The sequence below is a fragment of the Anticarsia gemmatalis genome, chromosome 5 (genome assembly GCF_050436995.1).
Source record: "Anticarsia gemmatalis isolate Benzon Research Colony breed Stoneville strain chromosome 5, ilAntGemm2 primary, whole genome shotgun sequence".
Lineage (NCBI taxonomy): Eukaryota > Metazoa > Arthropoda > Insecta > Lepidoptera > Erebidae > Anticarsia > Anticarsia gemmatalis.
This window is the reverse complement of record NC_134749.1, coordinates 4924111-4943904: the sequence shown is the minus strand read 5'-3', so window position 1 is coordinate 4943904 and position 19794 is coordinate 4924111. Positions and strand designations below refer to the sequence as shown.

Below are 19794 nucleotides of genomic sequence, written 5' to 3'. Positions count from 1 at the left end.
TTTTACAAAAAATTATGCGTCAGAGAATAAAATATTTGATCCATTATATCATTGCTTGGGATTAATAAATTAATACAATGTGATATAAAAAGCTTTAATCTAAATAGTCAAGTCAGTTAATAAATTAAAGTCAACACAACACTGACGTTTATTACGATGGGTGTGCATTCGTAAGCGTTCCCATAGCTTACTTGATATTCAGCCCATACTGACAATGTGACATAAACGGTACAAACACTGACACTTTTTGTTTGTAAAGATAAAAAGTGTAGTTGCAGTAAAGAAAATGCATACGGGTGCACCTTTTAAAGAAATATTAGCTCTTAAATAAGGTTCTTTGTCTGCAAAAGTAGGATTATGAAGTATTATTAGAACAATAAAATTGCTGATAGGCTTGATCCCACTTGCAGTAATGTGAATGTTTTATCTCTCAGACTCTCGTTGGAAAAAGCTTAGATTTTTTTTTGATAAATGAAGATAATGAACATAATAATATGACTTATCTCTGTATAAGTCTTGTATTTCCGCATTATAAGTTAATAACCTTGCCACGAACTACATGAAAACTAACTAATAACCAAGCACGATGTTTCAAACACATCATATCAGAACATTAACTCAAACGCGGCTTACACAAATTAATTAAGATAATCGGTTGCGCGTGAAATTTAATAGGTAATTACCGTTTCTAAATGTAACCCTGTAATGTCTACTGGGGTCCGTTATACCCGTCTATTACCTAACCAAACAATTGGCCGTGGCCGATAACTAAGTTGCAAGCGTGCAAATCCCGCAAAGAACTTACGATTACAGGGCGGGTTAAGTGTCCTCATATCTTGACCAGATTGTACTTATCTGACTATAATGATTGTTTATGTGAGAGCTTGATGCTAATGAATATTTAGATCTTTGCTTTATGAATGTATGGAAATGGGTTCGGTATTTTATTGATACTTTAGTCTAAAGCGATGGCTACCGGTTAAGCGGATCGCTGTTTATAGTAGCCGAACGATAATATATTAAGACGTTGAGATTTATAGCTTTCTGTTACCTTTACGATGAACGGGAATATACAATTTATATTTACAATTTATAGTTCAAACTAAACTAGTTTCACTAACAATTAATCTTTATGGAAATGGATTTTACAGATGCGAAAATCGCACACGTTTTAAGATTGCCTACATTTCTTAGCATCAGTATTTTCGTACAAATGTCGCAAATATTAGTTGCGAAACGCTAATAGCATGACGGACAATAAACGCGCCCATTATAAACAGAAAGGCTGAAAATGTCCTCAAAAGCCGCAGTACCGCTTAGCTTAAAACTAAATCTCACAGGCGCTAAATCAATGAAGTTTAGACTAAAGACATTGTTAGACTAGCCTAGAAAGTTCATAATTTATTAAACTATTTAACGCTAGAGGCTTGAAGAAGAATTTGTTGTCATTATTTACACTACAGCTTATTTCTTGAAGCAAGCAAGTGCGGGGGACTAGGGTCCCATCTGCTCCATGCTTATTTTGTGGTACAGGTCGTAGATTCAAGTTTATGTTGTACTTGCTTGTTTAAACAGAGCTTTACTCAACACGGTATCTCTTGTACCTGCAAGTTGCCGATGTATGTACTTGCTACTTAATTCTTAGTTAGTACTTGGTCTAAGTGAAGATTATTTGAGCACGTACAGGTGTTTGAGGGTTAAATGGTAAGGACAACACTGTGGTAATGTTTGTACTCTTTTTAAAAGAACTTTGGAATGCTCTATAAGATTTATTCCTTGCCATTTTTAGTAAGTATATAAATGGGTATTACTTATTTCCTTATGCTTTACAAAAGAAGTTACGCTTTTGACATCTTTTGAGATAATTGAATAAAACATCGACTTATAGCTAACTAATCGAAACTTGTAGTCCAGTAAAATTATTATTGACAATGTTCTCAACAATAAATTGGAAAATTTTCGAACAATACTAATTTAGACGACAATATTGATCAGTTTTGAAAACTTCAGAATTACCAAAGTTTAGTAACAACATACCTATCAATTAGGCAGGCGACACGTTGTGTATAAAAGCTCGTATCTACCAGTTGAAACATTAATCGAATGATAACGCTGTATGAAATGTAACAGAAAATAAAATCAATAGTTTTTTATGTTTCGGTCACCGTTATCGCGGTGCTTTATCATGTCTGCCGTGTACGTTCCACCTTGATAACACGCAACTGATTAATAAATGAGAAATCGACCAAAATATTCAATAAGCTTAATTTATTTGTCAACCGACGGGTCACATTGAAAGGGTTTCCCGACTGCTCGAAATTCAAAACACGAGATTGATTCCGTGGGATAATTCTATTCATTGCTTAACTTTTGAACTGTATTTTAGTCCAATAAAAATGTATTATGTCCACATTTTAAGCGTAAACAAGATAATATTTTGAGGTATAAATATTCTGGGACTTCAAAGCTTATAGGTATTTGTGCAATAAACAATCTTTATTGAAAATACGAGGAAAATGTTCTACGTAACTTGAAGAGATAGGTACATATTAAACCGTGGAATTTTTAACAACGCGTTATCCGTAATACGCAATTGTATAAAAAGGTAAACATTTCCGAATATTGCTCCAAAATGGGCAATTTTTACAAAAAAAGTTTTAATAGCCTTCGTTAATGCAGGAACAAATTTAAATATACGTTTATTTCCGTGTTTAGACGCGCATAGCTGACCTTAAAAGCGTACAGGAAAATTCTGCCATTGCAGAGATTCTTAATGTATTTTTACTAACTGTGGGCCCACCAAAATGAAAATAAGGGTTACAAGCACATTTAGACCGCGAAAATATTTTTGGCTCTACCACCATTAGCGCCAAAAACAGCAGGTAAATCCGACTCACGTAATATTTCCTATTTAAAATTGTGTTTTGTATATAGTCTTAAACTTCTACTGGAGCACAACAATAGTGACTCTATCACATATGAAACAAGAGTATCTTTAATATTGCTCGTTTTAAGTGCAATTGTGGCAATAAAAAGACCATTTACAACATCTGATAAATAAAACAACCCTATTAATACACCATCGGAATAACTACCAAAAAAACTGCAACGGGCAATCGTAAAAAAATATCGATAGAAATAGTATTGGGTGTGTAATCGACACCTGTGACAATTAATGGCGGGTTCAGGCCGCACCACTTTCATTACACGCTCATGCATTCCGATATATGAATTGGTATTCGTTTGTTTGTGCGCTTGTTAAGTGATGGGGGCGTCCGCACACCGGCGCTTTATGAAGTCGCGTTGTTTCAAATTTATTTTATTCCATGATATGTGTGCATTTTGTGTTTATCGTGCGTTCGTATTTGGTGTTTTGTTTTGTGATTCTATTGCACGGTCGTGTTCCCAATATGTTTCACATTCGAAATCGAAATGAGATCTCTAAATAACTGAACATTATTAACATCTCAGACTGTTAAAAAGTAATAATCACGATTTAAGAAACTCGAAAACCGAAGCGCTAATTACAAAACATACGTTAAAACAATACCGCAAAACAAACAACAAAGACAATAAAACTCAATTTTACTTACAATGATATTGTCGAAAAGGCCGCATTATTATCTGTTACACGGCACATCTCTAACGAGGGGTACGATCTAAGGCAACACGAGTCACAAATCGATTAGACATCGAGCAATTAGATCACTAAGTTTGGTTCCCTTGCGGGCCCGCACTATCACAATGTGAATTGTAGTTGAAGATCACGTCGGGTTCGGAATGGGACGTTTGCGTTCATTATGACATAAGTGGAACTGCTTTTTAGTGGAAAATACGTTTAGTTGGATCGTCTGAATCGGTTGAGTTGCGGGAATTCATGTCAGTATCATGAAACGACAGCCGCTAAGTGGAAAAACTATTATTCTGCTTGATTTGAATAGACGCCTACTTGAGTTAGTTTGGCAATTTAAAAATGTATGGCTACGAGTAGTAGAGTATTGGAGTTTGTGGATGATTCATGATTTCTGCTATGTTGGAATTGATTAGGAGTTTTATAGATGAGCTTTTTTGTCTTATAAAACGCATAACATTTAAGTTAAAGGTATTACAGGTTATACCTACCTCTATAAAATAAAACGGCTAGTCTATAAAAAAATCAAGTGCGTGTACCAATAAATAAATCATCTCGAAGCCCGAAAGTCTCTCAGGAACCGGTTTTGTTGTCAATAAATCCATCCTCACTCACTCGTAACATACTCTAAAGTTAACAGATAAAAACTTAGTTTGTTCGGTCCCAACTCCGGGGTTCGATTACGTAAGACGCGCAAACTTCCTCTATTACCCCCTACTTAAGGGTACAAATTTAAGCGCCCCCTATTTAAACACTGTTGCCAAATACCTACGTGTGTAATTTACGCCAAGTGCGGTTTACAACCGACGAACATTCTGTGAGGATTTGGCCGAGAGCGAGAGAGACGAAATAAATCTCTGACGAGACGAGCGATTTATAAGCAACCGGTGATTTGTAAGAATCCTACAGGGAGACGAATCGAATTTGATTATACGGGAAAATAGGCTTGAAATTTTCCAATTCTAGTGTTCGATAATGATACGTTTGCCTTTATCTGTGTTTTTCATTAATCGCAGGAATACGCTCGTGAGACGCCGGCAACAAAAAAGTTTCTCTTATTTGCTTCATAAAACTTTTGTTAAGACTTTTTATTGGTTTATTTTAGACGTTTTGACGGAAACTCCGATACTGACTAAAATACGAAATTGTCACCCTGCATATTTTTCACTTTGTTATTGAATTACATATGACTTCGACATGATATTTAAACTTATACACCCAGTGATTCACAACTATTCGTACCCTTATTTTCGACCCACATTGCTCCAACATAACGTTTAAAACAGCTACTCATTTTTATCACTACAACAATATTATACAGTGCCATCCATCCCTGACAACCGCATAACTAATTACTACCCTCCATTAATAATACAGGGCGCCATTTTTCACGCGTACCAAAAAGTCCTCAGGTGGATACATAGTACCCACAACAATGTCATCATTTAAGCCGCACATTAGTGAAACTTGCGTCGTTGGACCACCTGGGGTAGCGAGTAGCGACACACTACTCGATATTTTACTACCGGAATAAAGTGCCCGGCAAAATGTAAATTTCTACTCGGCCTCCGCCGGCAATATTTCAATTTGGATTTTGGTTTGTTGTTCCGAAGAATTGTGATGGGATTTGCTTACTTATGCCTCTGTAATGTGCCACCAAATTTAGTGACAACTTACGTAGTGTTTGTGTGCTTTAATGGATAATTTGGGTACACGTTCTTTCCTCAAATATGTTAGTTGAATTTTAACTAGCAAAAAAGTGCCTATTTAAGTTATCATCAAAAATAGACTCTACCTGTACTATACCTACTGTCTATGCTATACAAGTATGTTTGTGAGAACTTAGCATTATCTAACTAACGTTGTGTTCGTAATTGTAAAGCTAACATCATATTATCCGTCTAAATGGACACTTCTTTAAACTTTTTATTCTAGCACCTTCAGGAAAATAAAAATAAAAATGTATTTGCTTTAGAATAATCGCAAAATATACATAATAAAATAAACTACGTCATCATAATTCGTTAGAAGTGGAACGCGACTCGATATTTCGTCGTACAAGTCAGGTCTGTAAAGTTACGTTTAATATTGAAGGTATCTTATCGGTAGATCTAGCCTTAGGCTCTATTTCCTCATTAGGGTTAACAAGCACACGAACTGAGCCTCATTTAGTACTAACATATATTATTATCCTTACTACTGTAAACGGGAAAGTTTTGTGAGGACGTATGTTTATTCTCTCAGGTAAAAGCTACTGATTTTGATAAAATTTGACACACTGTCTAATAATGTGGATTTACAAATAGGTTATTGAAATAGCAATAAATATTTTATTTAATAATATAGCAATAGATGTCGTTTATTTAACAAATATTTTCAATTGTATAAGCTTTAAGAAAATGCTTGTGGTAAATTCGCTATGCGGAGATTTTTTTTGTCTATACTTTGCTTTTTCATTACTTCAGCTTAATTTATTCAGGATGATCAATGGACATCCACAACATTTTCCACCAGTAAGCAATTTTCAAATCAAGTTACGCTTTAGGCTCTACCTATATCAGATTTTTTTCATAGTTCACTTATTGAAACATTTTAAAACAATCATTCTCTCCTTTTCTGATAGTAACATACAGAAAGAGACAGACCAGACAACTTGAGACCGTTACAGCAAAGTATTATAGAGCAAGTCACGGTGGCCTATAACGTTTGAAGTGGGAACATGTGCCGTTTATGTTAATCAGTGTTACGCTATACACATACATAACAACGTAAACACACGTGTACTTGACTGACAAGTAACTTCAGGTGTTACTTCAAACTAATTTATATTTACTACTGAAGATAATATAATGACTTTTCAACTTGAAGATAATATAATAGACGTCTCTGTGTCGCGGTCGGTAGTGAATTGATCTCTCGATCATGGGGATTTGGCTTTGATTACCGGGTCGGGCAAAAGACTACTGGACTTTTCAATAAGCTCTATTACATGGGACATTAGTAACAAGTGGGTATCATAAACAACTCTGCCTACACCTTCAGGTATAATAAGCGTTATAAAATGTATGTGTGATTATATTATGTATGTCCATATTAATAATACTTATGCGTTAAAATATAATTATATTCTAATGCATTAGGTAACCAAAATCAAAAGCATTTGGAATCAAGAGCTTTAAGTTCCTAAACCAAGTAAAAGCATTGCTTATAGCCTCTTGGTTTGTCCTGCCTCCAAATATATTAAAATTATAATTTTTGCACTTCAAAAAACTTTCATACAGATGCAACTAAACTCGACTACAACTACAATATTAATGAACTATTTTCCTTCAGTTACTCTAAGATACCGTTTCAAAGACATTGAAAAATAGCTGTTTAAGTTTTTTGACGTTCCTCGGAAGTTACCGCAGTTATCTTCTCAGGTATGTTTGCAGATAGTCATTAAAGTGTTCTTTACGTATACAACATCGCCCATGCTGAATGAAACTACAATATTAGTCGTGATGAACAAAACACATTAAGCAAAATAAAACAAATCTGCTACTTACGCAGTTGTAAATGAATGAAATCTACGTGAACCTCTAACAACACCCACGTACCTGTAACAAAAAAAATGTTTATCAATAAAACTGCAAGCAAGACACAATGAAAATTTTTCAAATATTTTCCGATCATAACACGTTAAGATGCGGTGTCATTGCGAACTTTCTTGGTACGTTTTTTAATTAGAATATTATGTTTAACCTATGGCCTGGTCACCTAGGGCTTTCAAATAATTTCATATTGTACGACTCTGTGACGTGTGACGCTCTACAGTAAAGTGAGGTAGGGTTAGCATGCAATATCTATGCAAAAAAGTTTAGAGATTCAATTAAAGTTATTCGAAAACCGCAACAACATTCCAAATTCAAACGTTAGCTACGTTCGGAAACAAACCAATAGCGGGGCGCTGGCGAACCACGAGCGCGCCAGTTAATCGCCGCCAACTAGTGGGTAATCCTTTCGAGTGGTGTGCATATAACGAGTGCATTCCGACCCGTGCCGCGTTCCGAACGCACGGCATACAGTGAAATTGCGGCACTCGCCGGCTCAAAGCGATGACGGGGCCGTATCATTGCATGATGTGCATCAGTAGGCAGTGTCTACGTGTGTGAGTGACGTGCTCGCACTCACTGTAATACGCCCGTCATGTTTGCAAACAACCATTTTTCTAGATCTAGAACATATCGTCGCATGCAATACTATATTTATGACCGAATAAGTCTCGAATATTATACACCAACATAAAATTGGATTTACGATAAGCGCATAAGAGTATCGATAATCCAGGAGGAGTTCGTTCAAAGTTTTATAGCCAATGTTAACTATGCAACCGAGTCTCAAATTCACGCGAGCTCCTTGAACAGAATGGCGGGTGCAATTCACAACTTTCACCGAGTACAGCGTCGTTTTAAAGCGACTCGCTTTGTTAGTTTGTGCCCTTTTCTTGTCGGGCTTGCGACTAACTTCGCGCTTGAAAAAGCTGTCGGACATTAAGAATAGTAAATAAATGCAGCATCAGTGAGATGTACTGAATGGGAGGCAGCGAGTTGCGCCGGCGCCGCGTGCATTGCCCTCGCTCAGCCCCGCGCCCCACCGCACGCGGTGGTACAAACGCGACTGACTGCATTCCGCCGCGCTTCCTGACCAGGGCAAGTGCAGCGGCATTACGCTGCAAGTACATGCTGCGTCTCCCCCTCGCCCCGCGGAGCGGCACGGACCCCTCACACACCCGCCTAGGTTACCGGCGACCACTCAAACACAAAGGAACTCCCGAGCACCCACGTTTTGTATACGCAATCACGTAATTCGATAAAGATGTCTGATCAATGGCATCATCTTTTGATGTATAGTAGCAAAGAGCCTTTGCCCCTTTTAAAATAATCATAAAATCTAATATTATGAAGAAAAATAAAGGGACTCTTCCCCGCCCGTTACTCGCCTTCGTCGAGTAAGCCCTTTGTAATCTAATGCATTAACATTATTTGGTTGTTCTGACATCATCTTATTTCTTTAAAATTTACCGGTCTTTTATGTACAACGAGTATCTACGTAAAACATACTTTGTGTTCGTTACATGTTATGTGACGAGGGTACGTAAAGTCATATTTCGGTTCAAGAATTTGTCACGTTTCTACGATACAAATTGCCGAGTTCCGACTAAACGCGAGTAATTAAAAGTTAAAACGGGAACTAACAAACGTATGTACATAGATTTCGATCATGCACTCGGCACAGTGATACGTAGGTGTTTCGATATAAGATATAAGTCAGTCTGGCCAGTCAGATGCAAAGCAAAAAGTATGGAAACACCCGGTAATAGTCCGCCTGCTGAAAGCGTTTTCCATGAGGCTTTTAAGCGCTTATCTTGGGAATGATAGCCGCGGCCGGACGCTGAAAGGCTGTGACGGCAATTTGCTTACATTAGGACATGCCCCGTTTCACCATCGGGCTACACGATGAAAGCCAAGAATTTTTCTGCTGCAATTGACATGCTTTTTAGTTTTTATTATTATTAAGTGTGTAGTGCATTTACAGCATGCGCTATTGATTCAGCGGGCACTCATCTATGAAGTTGAAACATATTCAGTTGAGCTGAGTTCGGAATGTAACAGTATTGCACCAGTTAGTGTAGTTAGCCGGGTATTAAATTGTTTTTAGAAACAATCGCCGAACATAGTTTCGACTCTTTCCGTAACTATGTGTGAATTTTATTTTTAACGTCGTAACTGAAGCTGAAACTGGGCAGTAAATTAGAGCCGGTGAAATAAAACGAACATATGGCCAAACGTCTATTTCTTAACAAGCGTTGGCCAAAGGTTAGTGGAGTCGTTAATTTGTACAAAGTATCGTAATTAAGTTATTTAGTTGTGTGTTTGAAAAGTATATTTAATTAACTTTTTTACTGTCTCTACAAAACCAAAAGGCACTTAAAAAAACAACGCGGCTACCTTTTTTAAACGTAGATTAAAAAGTTATAATTATCTAGTATCAGAGCTTCGGTGTACATAGAGGAGGAGTGCGGTGTCCGTAAGCCGTATGTTTGTTTTCCGCGGCTATTTCTGGCCGCACCGCCATTGTTCCATGAGTTATGGCCGCTCACGAGAAGGTTAAACAACAAAACTATCGCTTCACACGAGAAAATGAAAGTAAAAATATTGTACAAAACCAATATTTTATGTTTTGGACGATTTATATAAGATCGGTCAGGAAATTTTGAAAGTACCCGCAGTTGCTTGCACGCCGCGGTTCTACTGTAGAATTCGCTTCACGTAAATGTTTGACCACAATTTTGTACGAGATTAGGGCAATAAGTATTTTTGAAATAAAACATCTTCAAACTGTTCACATGCGACCGCTTTTGAAATAGCTAAAGTTTAAAATTGAAAAAAAAGGGGAAGTCAAATGACTCTAAACCTTGATGGACAGAAAAACAAGCAGTCTATCAAAACAAGTCACAGATAGTAGATTACTTTCGTCCCAATACTCGAATCAAACAAGCAAGAGAAATAAAAGCCCGCAACTGGATACAACCGAAATATTGCTAGCAATGCATACGTAAATTTCAAACCGCTCGGTTCTTGCTATTCAATTGCTACCGATAGTTTCGATATCTAGATCGTTATTGCTCCACCGTAAACCAATATTGCCGTTAATGGCCCAACATTTGAATGTTTACACGGGTTTTTCCTTTATATTGTGAAAATTTCTCGGATATCAATCGGTTATGAGATTTCTTTAAGCGATTACATTGCTGTTACTTTTCTACAGATTCATTCCATTTGATCCGGAAAATTGTGTATTTCTTCCTTCGTGCATTTTGCTTGCTCTCGCTTCTGAACACGAGTATCGAGCTAAATCATTATCATTTCAGTTACTTTGAGCACTTTACTTCCTTTTCATAAAATTGTACAAGGTAAATTTATTCTTCTATTAGTCGTCTAATATAAATTGACAAATAACAGTACGAATAAAAATGTATAGCAGATTCATTGTAATCTCGTATTTAGAAACTTTTTTACGACTTCAAAAGCTGTACTGTGGACTTAAAATAAAAACTCTAGTTCATAAACAGAAAACTCTTTTTAGAGTATTCTACACGTTTCTGTTTACATATTATCCTATTTCATAAATGTTAAAAAGTTATCCAAACTATTGTTTTAGCGGCAACGAGTGTTAAAAACTTGGGATTCCCAATGGAGAGAAACTTTCAATTCTTTATTATATGTTTTAAGAAATAGAGTTCATACTCTACGGTAACCCTGAGGAATTCCACCTCATCCTTTTCTAATGGTAAAGTTACATTTTATTTTTTAAAGTTTGTTGAAACATATTAATTTTCGTTACAAAGTACAATGATATCAATTTACAAATTCTTGGTCTTAAATCTTGATTAAGTATATTACCTATGTGCTGTAAATTATTTTCAGATTTCCAATCGAAATAATTATAACGAAATTACATTCAAGGTAGTCTTATGTCCATATTAACGAAGTTTTTGGCAATCGCTACTTGTTTATAAAATAAGATCGTAATCTTAATGAAACTGTCAGTTTGACAACAACTTCAAAATTTCAAGTAGTATCACGAATACTTCACTTTGATTGAACTTTGCCTCTGCGTGCTTCATTATTGGTTGCGACCTACATTTTTTTTTTCACGGCGCTGATTACAGGTGTCTTATAGAACTTTTAGTGATTCCCTCTTTGTACCCTTTCAGTAGCCATTTTAAGAGAATTACAAAGCCTCAATTTTTATATCAAAAGGACAATAAAGGAAATATTTTCAGGTAGTAAACAAAGGAAGAGTTAATAAGCTTATGTACAGTCTTTTCTTCATGTTGGCCTCGCTCATTTCTTTTCATTACCTGCATCATAAAAAGAAAAAAAATCCAGCTACTCTTTTCTTCTCTAGTGACGTATTTTTTATTTTAAAGACATGATAATGGTTCTAGCTTGGCTCTTTTGTTACAGTATCAGAAACAATTGTTAAATGGAAAGGCTTTTTGTCTTGGAAAAACAGGAACTTATTGTCTCTGTTAAGTACGGATTATTTTGAAAATTTAACGACGTAAGGTACTTTTTGCGTCGTTTGTCAAATAGTTACTATTGTTATACTATGTGTTTCCCTCCGCGATGTTATGGCGCAATGTTTGTTCTCTACAACTTGTAAGATTTCTAGTTCGACAGCTTCAGTTCGGTCCCAGAAGACATTATATACAAATCCAGGAGACGTGGCGACGAAACTAAAAGAATTCCGTCTCAGCATGGCGTCGCGAAAACTTTTACACTAGGTATTTACGTAACGACGGTACGTAATGCCGCGTACGATTTTGACATATTGCTTTGCGAACAAAGTGTAAGCTGCGAAGCTTTGTTGCCACCGTATTTACACGGTCATAAAGAACGGGACAAAACATGAACACGATTGTATCGGAGAGTTCTCACGGCAAAAACAAACAAATTATAACTATTAACGCGCCGGCTTGAATATTGCTCGATATTAATATTTCCAACGAGACCGGGGTTTTATTCAGCGAAATTGCAGTTAGAAAGATCCTATTAATGAACGTCCCGGACTCCTTTGTCCGGCGCCGGAGCATTTCCTGCACAATCGCCCTGACACCGAGTAATTAGGGAGAAAAATTCGTTACTCTGACGTCTAGTACAGTGTTTCAGTTTTGCGGTGAAATATTATTTTTAAAAATCGTCACGGGACGCGGTTTACGTAGTATTTTGTAATTGGATGCGATGCACTTTTTTGGTACGTTTAAAGTGATACATTTTCTCGCTCATTTACCTCTACGTATTTGGAATGGTTATTCTTTGAAATAACAAATTATTAGGTTTCGTTGCTTCTCTGTAGAATTCTGTAACAGTTTTCACTAAACAAGATGTCAGCCAAACAAAACGTTTATTATATTCACAATTACCAACCGTTTAATCACAGCAATGTATCTTTTTCATTGAACCGACTATCAATGGTTAAACATTAAACTGATTGCCTTAACTATGATCAAAACAATTTGCACAGCAAACCCGTATTAATAGATACTATTTATTATTTAATTGAACTAATCAGCTTTGGTTAATTTAGGATAATTGTATCGCCAATTACGGTCTAATAATGTTAGGCTAAAGGCTAAAATTACAAAAGCTAACATAGGATGATGTCCAAACTGGGAACGAGACATTATATTTACTTTTGATAGATCTACCCCCGGTTTTTGTGATACATTTAGTGGTAGTTTATCTATTCAATAGCGTTTAAACTCATATAAAAGAAACTGTTTGAATAGATAAACTACAGCTAAATGTGCCTCAGAAACTGGGCATTGGTGCTCTAGGTTAATCGGCCGTTTTCAATTAAATAATGGTGTTCTATGAGAAGGAATACGGTGCATACTTTTCCGTTAAGATAAAATTCTTAGCAACGTTGTACACACTAGTGAACGATTAGTAATGCGAACATTTGGCGTAGCTAATTCATGTTAAGTGTAAGTTCAAGTTAAGTCAATCATACAGCTTTTTGAAATAACTTGGTTCTTGTGAATCTGATCGATGCAGTTTTGGGCAATTGGCAAGTGTTAGCTGGTAACAATGCATTTTTAAGATAAAAAAAATATTTTGAGCATTGATTATACTTCAAAGTTCAGCCTTGATAGGTTTATTTTAACGAAGCGGTCTTTTTAGTCTAGGGATTTACTACGTTGCCGTGTCACGGTCTCTTAGTTGATCCATATGTTCCATTAGCCACCAGTTCTACGGTAGACGGGGCTAGTAATAGGTTAGATCACATACAAACGAACAACGAGGTGTCTACAAATAGTTCAGATACTAGTTTTTTAGCGTAGACACTTGAATCTACGGCCGTTCCGGTTTGTAAGTCGGCACGATGACCTTATATTATTTATGGATTGGCTTAAAACGTAGGCGGGAGCGATCATTTAACATAACACTTGTGTTTTAATGAAACTGTCAAGATAATCACTTGCTTTATTTATTTAAAATTGAAAGAAATTTCTGCAATTAAAATATATTTTATTTAAAATTGATATTTACAGTTGAAGTTAATACATTGTTCTGAAGGCATCAAAATCACTGTGTCATATTGTATACAGAGACGTATTGTGTACTGACTCAGCCAAGTGGATTGCTTTGTTCAAATAAAAATGTATTAACTTCCTTTAAAGAAGTTAAGTGCTTTGACGTATTAGGAAACTAATTTGTGTGTCGGGTCTTGATATGGATTAAGGTCAATTTAGCCTTTAACAGAGTGAGGTTATGACTTTACTTTCACTCTTTCGTTTTCTTAATAAAACATCGAACTTCTTGTTGTTTTTCGTTTTATTTCATTATGTTTTTTTATTAGGGGTCTTTTTAGTCTTTAATCGCTTATCGCTTTTCGCCGGCACTCCAAGTAATTATTATACAAATTTTCTCAACACTCATGGTGACGCAATAGGGCCTCTCGGACGGTAGGTTTTTATGTGTGCCCATAAAATGAGCAGGCCACTTGGAAGAACTTTATATCATTTACTGTTAAATGCTCGCCACACACTCCGATTACGATTAAAACGCAGAAGATGAGCTGCCATAATTATTATATTAAATGTACTTAAGCTCGGAAAATATATTAAAAAGATTTCTTCGAAATTTATTATTTTATCGACAAAGCAGGAATGCGTTTGAGAATTTTATTCAGATGGTAGAGATTTCTAGATGGAGTAAAACAGCCCAATTTACTTTGAAGTCGTAGGATTTTTCCCAGACTTGTCACAACTGAAACCGTATCTTTGAGTTATAAATCCAGCCATGATTCCATAATAAAACCATATTAGGATAATATGAGATTTTTTCGGCAGTGAAAGTTAATTCAACTAATTGGTCCGCGTGAAATATTGCAAATGACCAACAATTTTCTCTTGCGTTTAATTGGTACAGAAAAATATGAAAATTCAGCCACAAAAGTGGTTGCGAGTGTAAAACTAGTTTCATCGTTTTTAAAAAGTGTTTATGAGTAGGCTTAACGAAGTAAGCGGCACGCACGCGCTGAATAAAAGAATAACGTACGCCCATATCCCGCCCTAGCCGTAAATACTGGCCGGACTATTGTTCACTGCCGTACTGCGGTACTTACTTACACTAATTTGATTTGATTTGATGAGAATCTTTTCCAAGTTCAAAACTGGGACAAAAAGTGCAAGTTTTGTTTGGTTACGGTTTTTTTAGCGTTTCTTAAAGTTACGCTATAATTTGTATCAATAAAACTAAGAATCAATATTTTTTTACATGATTAACGGTCTTACGTAGAATCGTTACATTTAACTTTTGCGATATCTACCTCATTACCAAGCTAACATTCATAACATTATAAAATCTTCCATGAAAACCCGCTATCAACGTAACAAATATTTTTATTATTATTTTATTCTACGCAAAAAGCTGTGTTTTAGCATTTGAGGGCGGCCATAGTCTGTATTATTACGTCTATTCCAACTTTATGCATGATATAAACACGCCAAACGAGGCAAATGTGGAAATTTCATTATGACCATGATAATTCAGGCACCGGCCCTGCACGAAGCTTTAATAGCTGTTTTAAAAGAAAGCCACGTCACGGATCGCGGGAGATATTTCGCTACACGACATTATTGCATTTTTGCTCACGAAATACCTGAAAATCATTAATTAATTTTCAAAGCCATTATCGCTGGCGCTCGAAGCGTGGTCGTCGGCATGCGATCTAATAATTTGTAATTTGTAAAACATCAGGAGAAAATCACAGTCGCGAGTAAATAGTGCGGGAGAAACTCGGATTACAGGCGGTCACACAACGTTAAATCACACAGCATCACGTGACAGAATCCGTTCTTTGCATCGCTAATTGATTGTTGAATTGGAATTAATACACTCATTAGATGTATGAATGCAATTAGGCGCATAGTTGTGAAGCGAATACCGTTTCGCGCGGTCGCGCCTCGGCTGGAGCGACTTTCAAACGAAATTGCGGTGAAACTGATATAATAGCGCTACGGCCACGCGATGTTTTCCGTAGTTTTACAATGATTTATTATGAACTGGAATATCCTTGTAATTGATTACAAGTGTATTTGTGTCCAGAGCTGCTTTCACGAATAACTTTTGTATAAATCATCATAAGTTGTGACGGAACACGGCGACTACTCCCACTTGCACTCGAGTGCATTATGTTCTCTGCACTCTCGTAAGCTAATTTCCAATGTTATTGTGGATAATTCTAGATCTAAGCTTAATATGTGTATTGCGGAGAATGCTGCTTTCTCCTTCATTATGTTGTTTTCTATTTAGAGATAATGACATCGTAAACACAATCATGCTATGTTACACTATATGAGAGCTGTAACTCTATTCTAATGCGTACGGTGTATGGCAACCGTTAAGTCTCTATTAAAAATTCTGTATTTAATGAATACCTGTGTACTTTATTTCGAAGAATTTTAAATTTTCTACAGATATTCGTTGAAATTTTATCTTGCATGGGGCAGCTACTGGCAGGTACTTTGCTAGTAAAACCTATTACAATAATTGCGTAAATTACAGGAAACAATTGAATATAAGTTATTTTACGTTTTTCTCAGTTTTACTAAAGCTCTACATTATTTTTCCAATGAGAACAATATCAATTGAAGGCGAAGAACATCATAAATAATTTTACGATGTTTAAATATGTGCTACGCTCATACGTTTTCCTCAAGACGAAATACAGGTAAGTGGGGCTATGCATTCGTGTATGGCGTATGCCGTTATCTAGACACCACACTTCCTTGAAGGAATTTAACATGGTAATGGTGCTTGATTCTTCGGAAACATTTGCGACCCGTTATTTATATCGTCGCGACTCTCGATATTGACGACGTGATGTACATTCAAACGATTTTATTCAAATGAATATTAACACCCATTTCACGACACCCCATACTCAACCTACTCGCTCCAAGTATCAACCAAATTACTTCAAAATTCACGTACCCTCAATACCACATTAAAATCGTTTAACACAAATATTGTACAACCAAGATTTTGTTAATTAAAATCGAAACTTTTGTGAGTTTGCAAATAATTTCAACTTTACCAGAATAATTTAACGAGCATTTTAAAGAAACTGTTTTTGCTATCGACGTTACTTTGCGGATTAAAAATATTAAAAGCGAAGAAATTGCGAGATCTGTTTGTAGAGTGAGTGAATCAGATTTACGCGCAAGTATTAAAATAACATAAACACACCTTTGACGGGTGGTCTTAATGAGAAAAGTTTGATACGACTTCCATTTAAGTCAAACTTGTGTCATCAGCGTTTACTTTGGTCGTCGGGGCGCGGTGGCCGGCCAGCGGCGGTACCTCGGAAACCAGATAAGAAATCTCAATCGGAACGTAAACAAAACTTGATTTTGTTATTGACTGTAGACGAGCGCTCTGTTCGATTTCCGCCTTTCCTAACTTCTGTTGGGATTGCATTCGAAATTGTGTTAAAAGTTTACATTGACGAAGTTCGTTGGCGGCAGGAGTTAAAACATTGTTTTGGTTTAGAATAACAAACTGAGATCAGCTGAAGGAAAAACGCTTTAAGATTTCTTGCTAACTGTTAATACAAATTAAAAGATCATGAGTTTTTCAGCGTAATCCAGTAAAAATAACAGCGTAATAAATGATTTCGCACCTACACTTTAACGTATTTTTAACTTGCGTTACTTTGGCGGTGTTGAAGTTTATATCGCAGCGTTTGAACAACTCGCACGTTACGGTCTGCGCGTGGAACCAAACATTATTGAAAGTTTAAAGACTAAATTGAGAAAAACAGTTTCAAGTGCCAAAACTAGATCAATTAATTTCTATATTACCAGGGGATCAATATAGCCAAAGTTAAATTCACAGCGGAGACGTTAATATGCTTAACTTATGCGTGCGAACTTCAAGTTGTCTATAGTTACGATCCAAGTTAAGTTGTAGTTAGTTTGCGTATCTGAAAGTGTCTCCAGACATGTTGCGCAATAAATATAATTGTTATTTATTTGTGGTGTGTGAAGTTTTGATCGGTGCGATACTGGTGGCAGCGTGGCGCGGAGGGCGCGATTGTATCGCTATACATTAGTCGTCGGGCCGAGAGAGTTATTATCAGATCCGTTTGTTCGCAACTTTGCCAGCGTTGTGCTCTCTACTCGTAGAAACTTATCGGTCGAGTGCTCACGGCGCGGTCGGCGGTGTCAGATAAGCGAGGAGTGCGAGCGTGGACTTACCATGTTAGAGAGCAGCAGCCGTTGGTGTTTAGCGACTTGGGGGTCTAGGGCTTGGAGCGGGAGGGCGAGGGGCAACGGGAGAGGCAGCGGCAGCGGGAGCGGGTGCGGGTGCGGTGCCGGCTGCAGGATCAGCGGCGGGCAGCAGGCGCACGGCGTCACGTAGGACACGCACCCGAGCTGCGGCGGGAACAGCGTGCCGGCGGCCTCCTCGAGGCCTCGCACGACTCTCTCACGACCGCATCCGCGGCCGACCTCCAAGCGTTCGACGGCCACGCGCGCCGCCGACTTCCCGATACCGTCTCTTCTCCTTCGAGCCTTCGGTCTCTGTACGGTCGACTCGACCGATCAGCTCGTTCCGAAATATTTCAAACAAAACGCGGGAACTCCACAAGTTCTCGAGCGTCCCCCGAAGTACGGTGGAAAGTGTCCGAAACTCGAGTGTTTAGTTTAGAAAGGACCGGGTCGCCGCGAGGGAGCGGGAAACTGAGCGATCGGGAGAAGCGAGAAACGTCGCGCAGGGCTCGCGAGAGTGTGGAGAGAGTGGCGGCGTGCACGGAGCACAAGTCGCCAGGCCGGCGTGTGGCGGTGGACTGAGCGGCGAGGCAGGTGCGCGAGGCGCGCGGAGGGTGCTGGGGGCGGGCCCACCTGACTCACCTGGGCGCCTGCGCCGCGCTCGCTCAGCCTCCGCGACTCGCCGCGCTCCACACACCACACGCGCCACACACACACACCACACGCACGCACACCGCGCCACACCCACGCACACACGCGCGCACACACTACACTCACATTGCACTATCAACACACCAGGTTGCAACTTTTCATCGTTAAGTATATCTATTAATTACCTCTTATGTTAATTAAATTAGCCATGCCGATACTCAAACTTTTGAAATATTTTTTTAAAGTTCATGAAAGTTTGTAATAGTTTCAAATTTGAAAATTAGAATTATTATCACCCGTAAATATTTTCGGAAGCCGAAACTTTTTTTATGCGTGAAAATATTTGAAAATCGGCTATTTTCCAGATGGTCTGATAGGATGAGCGACAAAACTACTATCAGTTTTTATCTTAAAGTACTATACAAAGAAAATGAGCGTAATAAAATAAATTGGCGACTCGACGACTCGCAAATAAGAAGGCATTATCTTGCGGAAATCTCTAGCGGGATAACCGGGATAAATCGCATTGATCTTAGAGGTCCGGCTTTCGTTAGAGGACATCTGAAGAGGCCCGCGATGTAAGCTCATTGTACACGCTTAGAGAGGATTAGGCACCTTTTAGCGTCGCTCACTATTTACTTTTAGGATCTTTTCTGTACGAGACACAGATTACACACCCTCGTTAGTGGCCAATGAGTAAACAAAATGGCGAATTGGTCGCACTAACGTAACTCAGGCACGTTTGATGACTGATGGACAAAAAATCCATTTTAAACATGTTCTCCGATGTAAGCTCTAAACATGTTCTCAACGCGTTATGTAATTGGCTGTTTTTAATGGCAATAAAGTATACAAGCTTTTAATTTTTGAAATGATTGATCAAAATGTTAGTAAGAAAATGTTCTTAGAGGTGCAAGGCAAATTCTGTATGATTCACCAAAAAGTCAAACTCTACATTCTTGAAAGGGAAAAGAACATTCTTAAGGAGAAAATATTAGAATATATTTTTTTTCCGATTATGTTTCTGTTATCAATTTCTGCAAAATCCAAATAAACAATTTTAATTTGTACTCAAACGGAGTTTCTTTTTTCTGAGTCAACCGTAGCACCGCTACATAACAACCAACCAGAATTAGAATTTGAGCAATACTAATTATAACAATAGTACTTTGAAATTTATCACATT

The 19794-nt window shown here is 37.5% G+C and overlaps 1 protein-coding gene across 9 annotated transcripts in view; it reads right to left on the bottom strand.

Annotated features, from left to right (window-relative positions):
- The window catches only part of heph (polypyrimidine tract-binding protein 1 heph), a 422565-nt gene that overhangs the window by 155417 nt on the left and 247354 nt on the right, over window positions 1–19794 (bottom strand). For 2 of the 9 annotated variants that reach the window (XM_076114247.1, XM_076114251.1), the window contains exon 1: window positions 17946–18604. The exons of 6 other annotated variants lie outside the window; for them this stretch is intronic. In XM_076114247.1, coding sequence (XP_075970362.1) covers window positions 17946–17948 — 3 coding nt within the window. In that variant the 5' untranslated portion in view covers window positions 17949–18604. Of the gene's footprint in view, window positions 1–7179; window positions 7231–17945; window positions 18605–19794 lie in introns of those variants that run through there. One more of the 9 variants, XM_076114252.1, reaches the window with a different exon arrangement.